This window comes from Oncorhynchus gorbuscha, linkage group LG05, assembly GCF_021184085.1.
Source record: "Oncorhynchus gorbuscha isolate QuinsamMale2020 ecotype Even-year linkage group LG05, OgorEven_v1.0, whole genome shotgun sequence".
NCBI lineage: Eukaryota > Metazoa > Chordata > Actinopteri > Salmoniformes > Salmonidae > Oncorhynchus > Oncorhynchus gorbuscha.
The window spans coordinates 11387904-11402034 of NC_060177.1; the positions used below are offsets into that span (position 1 = coordinate 11387904).

The 14131-nt window shown below is 44.9% G+C and overlaps 1 protein-coding gene across 1 annotated transcript in view; it reads left to right on the top strand.

The window, feature by feature from the left end:
* Nucleotides 1–14131, top strand: part of LOC124035410 (lamin-L(III)-like) — a 53713-nt gene that overhangs the window by 1066 nt on the left and 38516 nt on the right. Inside the window, exons 2-7 of the mRNA XM_046348861.1 lie at nucleotides 4814–4970; nucleotides 5452–5577; nucleotides 9010–9180; nucleotides 11282–11416; nucleotides 11831–11956; nucleotides 13830–14050. Of these exons, the coding sequence (XP_046204817.1) occupies nucleotides 4814–4970; nucleotides 5452–5577; nucleotides 9010–9180; nucleotides 11282–11416; nucleotides 11831–11956; nucleotides 13830–14050 (936 nt within the window). The remainder of the gene's footprint in view (nucleotides 1–4813; nucleotides 4971–5451; nucleotides 5578–9009; nucleotides 9181–11281; nucleotides 11417–11830; nucleotides 11957–13829; nucleotides 14051–14131) is intronic.

The window sequence follows — 14131 nt, forward strand, 5'->3', positions numbered from 1 at the left end:
GTGTTAGTTTGCAATTAGGCCTAAATTGTTGCAGTAAAAAGTTTATATTTTGGGATAGGGTAGCTCAGTTGGTAAGTTGAACTAAGCTAATGATGCATTTCTAAGTCAAATTCTTCAAAAATCAATGTTTAGCCTTTATCATTAATTAAACAATCTCATTCTCCATTTAAATAATACTAATTAGGTGGGTGCTTATTTGTCCTATTTGACCCATGTATAACTGTGTATTATACACGTGTGAATTGTTAAGTGTTTTTTTGCATATCCCAACTCCCCTTAGACACTCTTGGAGTATGGGGTTCCCCATTTATGATCATATTGTTTGTCTTTGCAAGATATGATCTACAGATAGTAGTGATGACTTTTTGAGGAAGAGACCTCAGATTTGGTTTGTCATCTTTCTTTCCTAATAAGAAGCATGAGAATATCCTCCTGTTATTATTATCCTGCTTTCTCTTGTTTAAATAACCACAATATCATAATAGTAACCTAATATCATAATAGTAACCTAATATCATAATAGTAGCCTAATATCAATAGAACCATATGCCGTGTATTAACATCCACAATTAAAGTAACAATTGAATTATACCCAGAATAAAAAACGATCTCTAAAATCACTCCCTTCAGGAAGTGAAGCGCATAAGCACTTGACTTCTGTGATCTCTATTATATCCTAACAGGAACCATAGTAACCATCAGACTTCTGTCATCTCTATTCTATCCTAACAGGAACCATAGTAACCATCAGACTTCTGTCATCTCTATTCTATCCTAACAGGAACCATAGTAACCATCAGACTTCTGTCATCTCTATTCTATCCTAACAGGAACCATAGTAACCATCAGACTTCTGTCATCTCTATTCTATCCTAACAGGAACCATGGTAACCATCAGACTTCTGTCATCTCTATTCTATCCTAACAGGAACCATAGTAACCATCAAACTTCTGTCATCTCAATCTTACCCTACAAGTAACCATAGTAACCATCAGACTTCTGTCATCTCTATTCTATCCTAACAGGAACCATAGTAACCATCAAACTTCTGTCATCTCAATCTTACCCTACAAGTAACCATAGTAACCACCTGTCTTCTGTCATCCCTTTTCCTCCCACCAGGTGTTTGTGTAGTAATAATGGCAAAGAGTCGGAGCTAAGATTTAAAGGGCGACTGAACTCAGTGATTCCCTTTGTTTTTCTGTTGCTCATTTAAAGGCCTAATGCAGTCAAATGTGATTTTTCCTGAGTTTTATATACATTTTCACACTGAGGTTGGACTAATACTGTGAATTTGTGAAAATGATAAAAAATATATATATATGCCATTTAGCAGACGCTTTTATCCAAAGCGACTTACAGTCATGTGTGCATACATTCTACGTATGGGTGTACGTAGAATGTACTTTTGGTGTAAAAGCTGTGTAAAAGCTGTTTGAATGACCATCTGAAATGTCAGCCTGTTTTGGTGGGATGAGGGTTTTGGCCGTGGTTACATCACCATGCTGTGAATTAGTTAATAGACCAATCAGAAAGAGTTCCAAGCCTCTCTGCCAATAACAGATAGTTGTCAGTTTTCCCCTCCCCATTCAGACCACTCTGACAGTCTTAGCAAAATTCTTGCTTGAGAAATTGCTCTTTGCTAAGAAGCTATTTTAAATATATATATATATATATATATATATATATATATATATATATATATTACTGTTTTCAAATAAAATGTGTCAAAAATGATTTGATATTGAGGTAAAAATGGCACATGTGGACCTTTTTTTTTTAAATGTTAAAGAAAAATGAGATGTCAGTCTTGGGGGTGTGGTTTGATACCACGCCCACATCGAACCACGCCCACATCGAACCACGCCCACATCGAACCACGCCCACATCGAACCACGCCCACATCGAACCACACCAGCAAGACTGAAATCTTTTTTTTCTTAAAAGGTCCAAGGGAGCTGTTTTTCTCTGAAATATTTTCTTTCTTTTTCACTTGTCGCTTTTGACACACCATATCAACAGAGCCACTAGCTTACCACCTCCCCAAAATAGTCACAATTGATCGACGATGAATCAAGAAATCTGTATTTAATTTTGACGTTTTTTGTAGAGGACATTTTTGTTGTGCAATTTTTACATCCTAGCTAGGTGTTTGGTGCAGTATTTCTCAAGTTCAAAAATGTGCATGAAAACTAGCATTGCAATGCAGATGAATATCCTGTCTGCTGCTGCACACACGGAGCTATTTGTTTGGTATTTTATTTGGATCCCCATTTCACTTTTGCAAAAGCAGCAGCTACTCTTCCTGGGGTCCACACAGAACATGACATCATACAGAACATGAATAAACAACAGCTGCACAGGACTGATTCGTTCCAACCTTAATCAGCAAGCTGACCAACAATTGTAAATAAAGCATAAGCTACATGCTCTTTATCAGAGCTCAAAATCACTAGCAGGCTAAGTTCCATCTGTGTTTGTCAATGAAGCTAGCTAGCAGGCACATTGAGCAGGAAAGCCATGTTAGATAAATCAGCCTATCAAATCACTGGCGGTTGTGACGTGTGTGCCTCGGTGCCGTTGTGGTTTTTAAAACTTTCTCTCTATTAGTATGCGTCTTTCTGGCACTGTTTCATAGTGAATCATGTAAAGCGGCAGGTATTCTAGTGGTTAGAGTGTTGGACTAGTAACCGAAAGGTTGCAAGATCGAATCCCCGAGCTGACAAGGTATAAAAAATATTTTGTTCTGCCCCTGAACAAGGCAGTTAACCCACTGTTCCTAGGCCGTCATTGATAATAAGAATTTGTTCTTAACTGACTTGCCTAGTTAAGTAAAGGAAAATTAAATATCAAAGCAAGTCCTGGCTGGATACAAGATGCTCACTACTGGGCTCAGAATGTTGGAATACTGACAAGTGGCAGTTGGGATACAAGATGCTCACTACTGGGTTCAAAATGTTGGAATATTGACAAGTGGCAGTTGGGATACAAGATGCTCACTACTGGGTTCAGAATGTTGGAATACTGACAAGTGGCAGTTGGGATACAAGATGCTCACTACTGGGTTCAAAATGTTGGAATATTGACAAGTGGCAGTTGGGATACAAGATGCTCACTACTGGGTTCAGAATGTTGGAATATTGACAAGTGGCAGTTGGGATACAAGATGCTCACTACTGGGTTCAGAATGTTGGAATATTGACAAGTGGCAGTTGGGATAGAAGATGCTCACTACTGGGTTCAGAATGTTGGAATATTGACAAGTGGCAGTTGGGATACAAGATGCTCACTACTGGGTTCAGAATGTTGGAATATTGACAAGTGGCAGTTGGGATACAAGATGCTCACTACTGGGTTCAGAATGTTGGAATATTGACAAGTGGCAGTTGGGATACAAGATGCTCACTACTGGGTTCAGAATGTTGGAATATTGACAAGTGGCAGTTGGGATACAAGTGCACACATCATCTCCAGTCAATTCTCAGACTGCTTGACTTGGGCAAGAGGTCAACTGCTTGAGTTCCTGCACCTCAAATAGAATATTAGCTCCAAAGTATTATTGGAGTTCCTGCACCTAAATATAAACAGTACCTGCACCCAAAAGGAGTAGGCTACCGGCACCTATTTCAGTCCAAGTCAACCACTAGGTAGACTATAGTGATCCCTATCAAACACCTCAGCAAGTGGCCACTTCATAAAGGGCTTCTGGGCTAAGTTTTCTTTCAACATAATAATGGTCAAGTTAATTTTGCTTGGCCCGGTGCCCCCAGGTAGGCAGAGTTTGCTCATTTTAGACCATTCCATTGGTTCTTAATGTGATATCTCCACCCACCCGGGGCATCGGTCCCTGGCGCCATGCAAAACCAACTCCACCATTTGGCAATGTGTTGGCTTATGTAAACAAGTCCGAGGTGCAAGTCTCTAACTGTACGTGTTCTTCGGTATGATTAGACAGAGCGCAGTCTGCACAGCTGTTTCTCAGTGCATGACAATTCGCCATAGGCGCTACAATCCCTTTATAGTGGGCATGATCGAAATCAAAACCCAACCCCAAATAAGTCGTGACGAACTCGTTAGACAAATATCCCACTACTTTGTTTTGGAATAATACTGATTTTATGCCCAAAATTATCACACTTACACTTTTTTTGTCAATTTTGACACTGGAATACATGTTTGACTAATGCCACATTTCAACCAGAGAAGTTGGTTCTTGCATTCATTTGCGCTTTAACTTCAGTCATGTTCAGAACAGAACGTTAGGATGGATAGACAACAATGCAACGTCACATACTCTAGGTGCAATATACATGAAGGCCACTAGATGGGGACCTAGTCCCACTAACAGGTAGTCCCTGTAACACCATAGTTGGCTAACCTCCTGAATTCTGTAGTCATGAAAGGTTGCCAGTTCGTATCCCGAACTGACTAAATGAAAAATGTGTCGATCTGCCCTTGAGTAAAGCACTTAACCCAAAATGCTCCTGTAAGTCACTCTGGATAAGAGCCTCTGCTAAATTACTCAAATTGAAATGTGATCTCTTTTTCCTCCCACCAGGAACATTGGAAGCCATATCTTCTCGTCTCTTGTCATCTCTTCACTCCTTCCAGGAATCATACTAACCTCCCTGACCTCTCACTTCTTTCTCACTTCTTTCTATCACTTTTGCCTCTTTCCTGGAACCATAGTAACCACCTGTATTCTCTCTGCTCTCCTCCTTCCAGAAACCATAGAAACCACCTGTCTTCTCTCTGCTCTCCTCCTTCCAGGATCCATGGTAACCACCTGTCCTCTCTTTTTCATCCTACCAGGAACCAGAAGAAGGAAGCAGAGTGTAACATGGCCATGGGTCAGTGGAGGAACTTGGAGGCGGTCCTCAACTCTAAAGACGCAGAGCTGGCCAATCAACTGGCAGATAACAGAAGACAGGCGGATGATGTAACTGACCTACAGGCCCAGGTGGCCAATGTAAGGACTAGACTGCGATCTATAGGCCTTCTAGTGAGGTTAATTTAATGTTTTGTTTAAAGTTAAATACAATTAAACCAACACCACATAGATGTTTTTGCAGCATTTTGACAGTGTTATGCATCAGGTTCTGTGTCGGCTGTGAACGCAGCTCTGAGAAGGAGTGGTTGACAACGCAAAAGGCATTAAACAGCATCAGACAAAACAAAGTATATTCTGCCTAGAGATGCGCTGATTCAACCTTTTGATTCTCATGTTATCATGTTTTTTTAAATAGTCTAAAGCTAACTAGTTTTATTTGCCATAGGTTTAAGCTGGTACTAGTGTAGGGTGGCTAACATTAGCTTGCGAGCATCTACTGAGAAGACGCTTATGGGCTGTTATGAGACGTGGCTAGGTCATTTATGAGGGAGTTGCTTCGTTTTGGCTAAATGTTAAGTCCTCGAATGCAAAAGGTGATCTCTTTGACTCCTTGTCTCAGTTGGAGTGTGGGCTGGCGGAGACTAAGACCCAGCTGAACTCTGAGATGTTGAGGAGGGTGGACCTGGAGAACCAGGTGCAGACGCTACGGGAACAGCTGGAGTTCCAGAGACACATTGACGAACAGGTAACACACACACTTGAAACTGGACATACTGCAGTAACTGCTGCATAAGAAAGGCCCACTATTACCACAGAAGCGACACAGAAGTCAGATTGATTGGTTGTTGAAGTGGGTAACTATTTACAAATACAAATAATAGTAAGATATCAAACTCAATGTTGTCTCTGCCTGTCTTTCTAGGAGGTGTGGGGTATCCACAGCATGCAGGAGGGAAGGGGTTAATGAAGTGGCTAGGGGTAGGAGGGTGAGAAGAAATGGTTAAGAGCTGGGGATTAAAATGGAATGTGGGCCATGTCGTTTCCTCCATGTTGAGTAGAAGGGGTGGTGGTGGTGGGAATAGGGTCTGGGAGAGGACTAGGGGTTAGAATGGAATGTGGCCCATGTCGTTTCCTCCATGTTGAGTAGAAGGGGTGGTGGTGGTTGTGGGAATAGGGTCTGGGAGAGGACTAGGGGTTAGAATGGAATGTGGCCCATGTCGTTTCCTCCATGTTGAGTAGAAGGGGTGGTGGAAATAGGGTCTGGGAGAGGACTAGGGGTTAGAATGGAATGTGGCCCATGTCGTTTCCTCCATGTTGAGTAGAAGGGGTGGTGGTGGTGGAAATAGGGTCTGGGAGAGGACTAGGGGTTAGAATGGAATGTGGCCCATGTTGTTTCCTCCATGTTGAGTAGAAGGGGTGGTGGTGTGGGAATAGGGTCTGGGAGAGGACTAGGGGTTAGAATGGAATGTGGCCCATGTCGTTTCCTCCATGTTGAGTAGAAGGGGTGGTGGTGGTGGGAATAGGGTCTGGGAGAGGACTAGGGGTTAGAATGGAATGTGGCCCATGTCGTTTCCTCCATGTTGAGTAGAAGGGGTGGTGGTGGTGGGAATAGGGTCTGGAAGAGGACTAGGGGTTAGAATGGAATGTGGCCCATGTCGTTTCTTCCATGTTGAGTAGAAGGGGTGGTGGTGGTGGTGGGAATAGGGTCTGGGAGAGGACTAGGGGTTAGAATGGAATGTGGCCCATGTCGTTTATTCCATGTTGAGTAGAAGGGGTGGTGGGAATAGGGTCTGGGAGAGGACTAGGGGTTAGAATGGAATGTGGCCCATGTCGTTTCCTCCATGTTGAGTAGAAGGGGTGGTGGTGGTGGGAATAGGGTCTGGGAGAGGGTTAGGGGTTAGAATGGAATGTGGCCCATGTCGTTTCTTCCATGTTGAGTAGAAGGGGTGGTGGTTGTGGGAATAGGGTCTGGGAGAGGACTAGGGGTTAGAATGGAATGTAGCCCATGTCATTTCCTCCATGTTGAGTAGAAGGGGTGGTGGGAATAGGGTCTGGGAGAGAACTAGGGGTTAGAATGGAATGTGGCCCATGTCGTTTCCTCCATGTTGAGTAGAAGGGGTGGTTGTTGTGGGAATAGGTTTTGGGAGAGGACTAGGGGTTAGAATGGAATGTGGCCCATGTCGTTTCCTCCATGTTGAGTAGAAGGGGTGGTGGTGGTGGTGGGAATAGGGTCTGGGAGAGGACTAGGGGTTAGAATAGAATGTGGCCCATGTAGTTTCCTCCATGTTGAGTAGAAGGGGTGGTTGTGGGAATAGGGTCTGGGAGAGGACTAGGGGTTAGAATGGAATGTGACCCATGTCGTTTCCTCCATGTTAAGTAGAAGGGGTGGTGGTGGGAATAGGGTCTGGGAGAGGACTAGGGGTTAGAATGGAATGTGGCCCATGTCGTTTCCTCCATGTTGAGTAGAAGGGGGTGGTGGTGGGAATAGGGTCTGGGAGAGGACTAGGGGTTAGAATGGAATGTGGCCCATGTCGTTTCCTCCATGTTGAGAGAAGGGGTAATAGGGTCTGGGAAGGGGGGTGAATGGAATGGTGTTGGAATAGGGTCTGGGAGAGGACTAGGGGTTAGAATGGAATGTGGCCCATGTCGTTTCCTCCATGTTGAGTAGAAGGGGTGGTGGTGGTGGGAATAGGGTCTGGGAGAGGACTAGGGGTTAGAATGGAATGTGGCCCATGTCGTTTCCTCCATGTTGAGTAGAAGGGGGGGTGGTGGTGGTGGTGGTGGGAATAGGGTCTGGGAGAGGACTAGGGGTTAGAATGGAATGTGGCCCATGTCGTTTTCTCCATGTTGAGTAGAATGGGTGGTGGTGGTGGTGGTGGGAATAGGGTCTGGGAGAGGACTAGGGGTTAGAATGGAATGTGACCCATGTCGTTTCCTCCATGTTGAGTAGAATGGGTGGTGGTGGTGGTGGGAATAGGGTCTGGGAGAGGACTAGGGGTTAGAATGGAATGTGGCCCATGTCGTTTCTTCCATGTTGAGTAGAAGGGGTGGTGGTTGTGGGAATAGGGTCTGGGAGAGGACTAGGGGTTAGAATGGAATGTGGCCCATGTAGTTTCCTCCATGTTGAGTAGAAGGGGTGGTGGTGGTTGTGGGAATAGGGTCTGGGAGAGGACTAGGGGTTAGAATGGAATGTGACCCATGTCGTTTCCTCCATGTTAAGTAGAAGGGGTGGTGGTGGTGGGAATAGGGTCTGGGAGAGGACTAGGGGTTAGAATGGAATGTGGCCCATGTCGTTTCCTCCATGTTGAGTAGAAGGGGTGGTGGTGGGAATAGGGTCTGGGAGAGGACTAGGGGTTAGAATGGAATGTGGCCCATGTCGTTTCCTCCATGTTGAGTAGAAGGGGTGGTGGTGGTGGTGGGAATAGGGTCTGGGAGAGGACTAGGGGTTAGAATGGAATGTGGCCCATGTCGTTTCCTCCATGTTGAGTAGAAGGGGTGGTGGTGGTGGGAATAGGGTCTGGGAGAGGACTAGGGGTTAGAATGGAATGTGGCCCATGTCGTTTCCTCCATGTTGAGTAGAAGGGGTGGTGGTAGGGTCTGGGAGAGGACTAGGGGTTAGAATGGAATGTGGCCCATGTCGTTTCCTCCATGTTGAGTAGAAGGGGTGGTGGTGGTGGGAATAGGGTCTGGGAGAGGACTAGGGGTTAGAATGGAATGTGGCCCATGTCGTTTTCTCCATGTTGAGTAGAATGGGTGGTGGTGGTGGTGGGAATAGGGTCTGGGAGAGGACTAGGGGTTAGAATGGAATGTGACCCATGTCGTTTCCTCCATGTTGAGTAGAATGGGTGGTGGTGGTGGTGGTGGGAATAGGGTCTGGGAGAGGACTAGGGGTTAGAATGGAATGTGGCCCGTGTCGTTTCCTCCATGTTGAGTAGAAGGGGGGGTGGTGGTGGTGGTGGTGGTGGGAATAGGGTCTGGGAGATGACTAGCGGTTAGAATGGAATGTGACCCATGTCGTTTCCTCCATGTTGAGTAGAATGGGTGGTGGTGGTGGTGGGAATAGGGTCTGGGAGAGGACTAGGGGTTAGAATGGAATATGACCCATGTCGTCTTCCTGCGGTAGACGTGTGTGTCTGTTCATGTCTGTGTGTGTGTGCGCACGCACGCGTGTGTGTAGGAGGTCAGGGAGATCCGGAGCAGACATGAGAGTCGCCTGGTGGAGGTGGATTCTGGGAGACAGAAAGAATTTGAGAGTAAGTTGGCCGAGGCCATGCAGCAGCTACGGCAGGAGCACGACGGACAAATCCAGCAGTATAAAGAGGATCTGGAGAAGAATTTCAATGCCAAGGTACACACTCTCACTCTCTCACTCTCTGCCTCCCTCTCTGCCTCCCTGCCTGCCCCTAGCCCTACCTCCCCTAGCCCTACCTCCCCTAGCCCTACCTCCCCTAGCCCTACCTCCCCTAGCCCTACCTCCCTAATTGGAGTAAACTAATGGACAACAACAGTTAGGCTTCTACTTCCAGCGTATTGTTTTTGGGTTAAGTGCTTTGCTCAAGGGCAGATCGTTTTAGTCCCACCCAGCAATCCTCAACCCATCCCATCTATCTGAAGACCATTCAGTTCTATATGCCATGTATTTTTCAACTATGCTGTGATGTTTAACAAAGTTCTGAACCTATGTACATTTTACAGACACAGTATATTTTGGATTCTGTTGAGGTTTGTGTGTATGTACAGTACCAGTCAAAAGCTTTTATTTGTACTATTTTCTACATTGTAGGATAATAGTGAAGACATCAACACTATGAAATAACACACATGGGGTTATGTAGAAACCAGAAAAGTGTTAAACAAATCAAAATATATTTGAGATTCTTCAAAGTAGCCACCCTTTGGCTTGATGACTGCTTTGCACACTCTTGGCATTCTCTCAACCAGCTTCACCTAGAATACTTTTCCAACAGTCTTGAAGGAGTTCCCACATGCTGAGCACTTGTTGGCTACTTTTCCTTCTCTCTGCGGTCCAACTCATCCCAAACCATCTCAATTTGATTGGGGAATTGTGGAGGCCAGGTCACCTGATGCAGCACACCATCACTCTCCTTCTTGGTCAAATAGCCCTTACACAGTCTAGAGGTGTGTTGGGTCATTGTCCTGTTGAAAAACAAATTATAGTTCCACTAAGCGCAAACCAGATGGGATGGCATATCACTGCAGAATGCTGTGGTAGCCATGCTGGTTAAGTGTGCCTTGAATTATAAATACATTTCAGTATCACCAGAAAAGCACCATCACAGCTCCTCCTCCATGCTTCACGGTGGAAACCACACATGCCGAAATCATCAGCTCACCTACTCTGCGGCGGTTGGAACCCAAAATCTCAAATTTCGACTCCTCAGACCAAAGGACAGATTTCCAGCGGTCTAATGTCCATTGCTCCTGTTTCTTGGCCCAAGCAAGTCTCTTATTATTGGTGTCCTTTTAGTAGTGGTTTCTTTGCAGCAATTTGACCTTGAAGGTCTGATTCATGCAGTCTCCTCTGAACAGTTGATGTTGAGATGTGTCTGTTTCTTGAACTCTGTGAAGCATTGGACTGCAATTTGAGGCTGGTAACTGTAAAGGACATCCTCTGCAGTAGAGGTAACTCTGGGTCTTCCATTCCTGTGGTGGTCCTCATCAAAGCCAGTTTCATCAAAGAGCTTGATGGTTCTTGCGACTGCACTTGAAGAAACTTTCAAAGTTCTTTCAATTTTCCTCATCGACTGATGTCTTAAAGTAATGATGGACATTTCTCTTTGCTTATTTGAGCTGTTCTTGCCATAATATGGTCTTACCAAATAGGTCTATCTTCTGTATACCAAACCTACCATGTCACAACACAACTGATTGGCTCAAACGCATGAAGAAGGAAATCAATTCCACTTTTGAACTTTTAATAAGGCACACCTGTTAATTAAAATGCATTCCTGGTGACTACCTCATGAAGCTGGTCCTGAGTTGCGCAGCAGTCTAAGGCATTACATCGTTGTGCTAGAGGATCACAACCAGCCGTAATCGGGAGACCCATAGGGCGGTGCACAATTGGCCCAGCGTTGTCTGGATTAGGGAAGGGTTTGGCCGGGGGGCTTTACAAGTAGGCCGTCATTGTTAATAAGAATTTGTTCTTCACTGACTTGCCTAGTTAAAAAATCAAATAAACCTGGGTGAGAGAATGCCAAGAGTGTGCAAAGCTGTCATCAAGCCATAAGGTGGCTACTTTGAAGAATATCAAATATATTTAGATTTAACACTTTTCTTTGGTTACTAAATGCTTCTATATGTGTTTCATTATTTTGATGTAGAAAACAGTCAAAAATAAAGAAAAACCCTTGAATGAATAGGTGTCCAAACTTTTGACTGGCACTGCGTGTGTGTTGCTGGTGTATAACTGTATGTGTTTCTCTCAGAGAGAGCTGTGTGTCAGGGAGTCTCTGTGTGTGTCGTGCACACTGTTAGAGCAGGAGTGCATGATGACGGAAGAGAACAGAGGAGTGAGAAAGATGCCAGTGCAGATTAGGGAGAGCTTTGTCCAGCTGATCAAGGTATTCTCACCGGTCCAGCCCATGTTAGGTAGAAGTGTCCTCATATTGTAGCCAATAGCAAACACTTGAGATACACCTTATTTGGCTTGCTCTGTAAAATGGAACCAACTGACTTGTCCCAAAAGTGCAAACCCAGTCCACCATATGTACTGGTCAAATCAAGTTCACCTCAAGTATTCAACATGTATGCAGTTGACTCTGGTATGTTAGGTATCTCCACTCATATGATGAAGTTATTTAGAAACATTGCTGTAAATCCAAATGTTTTTGGGGGGTTTTTTCCTTCTTTTTCTTTCTTCAAATTTGTGGCTTATGGTAAACATATAATGTAGCTCAGTCTCGTGTCAAAACATATGACATTAACACATTGCTTTTCCTTTGGTGTGTATGTAACATGGGTGTGTGTTTTGACAGCTGGATAACGCCCATCAGACGGCGCTGAAGAGTAGTGACTTTGCCTCGTCCACCAGAGAGGAGCTGTCTGCCACCAAGCTCCGCATCGAGACCCTCTCCTCACAACTCAATCACTTCCAAAAACAGGTACTTGCTGTATGTGTGTAGGGCTAAGGTTACCCATAGATGCTGATCTTGGGTCAGGTTTGCATTTCCCCCACTATGGTTATGCTTAAGATTGGGGAAGTGAAGCTAATCCTAGATCTGTAGCTAGGGAACACTTCACCCCGGCGGTGTGTCTTGAGTGACATTCCAGAAACTGGTACCTACCAGGCTGCTGCTAGGGCTTTATTATAGTACTGGAACATTTGACTGGTTTCAGACTGAAAAGCAACAGACTAGAGATCACTATGTACAGTCATGGCCAAAAGTTTTGATGATGGCAATTTGCGTATACTCCAGAATGTTATGAAGAGTGGTCAGATGAATTGCAATCAATTGCAAAGTCTCTCTTTGCCATGCAAATGAACTGAATCCCCAAAAACATTTCCACTGCATTTCAGCCCTGCCACAAAAGGACCAGCTGACATCATGTCAGTGATTCTCTCGTTAAGACAGGTGTGAGTGTTGACGAGGACAAGGTTGGAGATCACTGTCATGCTGATTGACTTAATAATAATTGACTGGAAGCTTCAAAAGGAGGGTGGTGCTTGGAATCATTGTTCTTCTTCTGTCAACCATGGTTACCTGCAAGGAAACCCGTGTCGCCATCATTGCTTTGCACAAAAGTGCTTCACATATAAGGATATTGCTGCCAGTATGATTGCACCTAAATCGACCATTTATCGGATCATCAAGAACTTCAAGGAGAGCGGTTGAATTGTTGTGAAGAAGGCTTTAGGGCACCTAAGAAAGTCTTCCAGGACCGTCTCCTAAAGTTGATTCAGTTGAGGGATCGGGGCACCACCAGTACAGAGCTTGAATGGCAGCAGGCAGGTGTGAGTGCGTCTGCATGCACAGTGAGGCGAATACTTTTGGAGGATGGCCTTGTGTCAAGAAGGGCAGTATAGAAGCCACCTCTCTCCAGGAAAAACATCAGGGACAGACTGATATTCTGCAAAGGGTACAGGGATTGGACTGCTGTGGACTGGGGTAAAGTCATTTTCTCTGATGAATCCCCTTTCCGATTGTTTGGGGCATCCGGAAAAAAGCTTGTCCGGAGAAGACAAGGTGAGTGCTACCATCAGTCCTGTGTCATGCCAACAGTAAAGCATCCTGAGACCATTCATGTGTGGGGTTGCTTCTCATCCAAGGGAGTGGACTCACTCACGATTGTGCCTAAGAACACAGGCATGAATAAAGAATGGTACCAACACATCCTCCGAGAGGAACTTCTCCCAACCATTCAGGAACAGTTTGGTGACGAATAATGCCTTTTCCAGCATGATGGAGCACATTGCCATAAGGCAAAAGTAATAACTAAGTGGCTCGGGGAACAAAACATCAATATTTTGGGTCCATGGCCAGGAAACTCCCCAGACCTTAATCCCAGTGAGAACTTGTGGTCAATCCTCAAGAGGCGGGTGGACAAACAAAAACCCACACATTCTGACTAACTCCAGGCATTGATTATGCAAGAATGGGCTGCCAACAGTCAGGATGTGGCCCAGAAATGAATTGACAGCATGCCAGGGCTGATTGCAGAGGTCTTGAAAAAGAAGGGCCAACACTGCAAATATTGACTCTTTGCATCAACTTCATGTAATTGTCAATAAAAGCCTTTGACAGTTATGAAATGCTTGTAATTCTATTTCAGTATTCCATAGTAACATCTGACAGAAATATCTAAAGACACTGAAGCAGCAAACTTTGTGTAAATTAATAATGGTGTCGTTCTTTAAACTTTTGGCCATGACTGTATGTTGACTGGTGTCAGGGAGTCTGAAAGTTGTCTGTGTGGATGACTTTCTCACAACCCCTATTTCTCTCTGATTCTTCTCTCTCTGTCTCCTCCCCTCAGAACGGGGCCTTAGAGGGGCGTGTGCGGGAGCTGGAGCGGACCCTGGACCGGGAGCGCGAGGTGTGGCAGCAGCGACTGAGCCACAAGGACGAGGAGATGTCGGCCATGCGGGCCCAGATGCAGAGCCAGCTGGAGGACTACGAGCAGCTGCTGGATGTCAAGCTGGCCTTGGACATGGAGATCAACGCCTACCGCAAGATGCTGGAGGGAGAGGAGCAGAGGTACGTACACATCAGACCTGGTTCAAATACGTTTTGAAAATCTAAATCAAATCTGAGTAAAGCAAATCTATTCTGAATTTT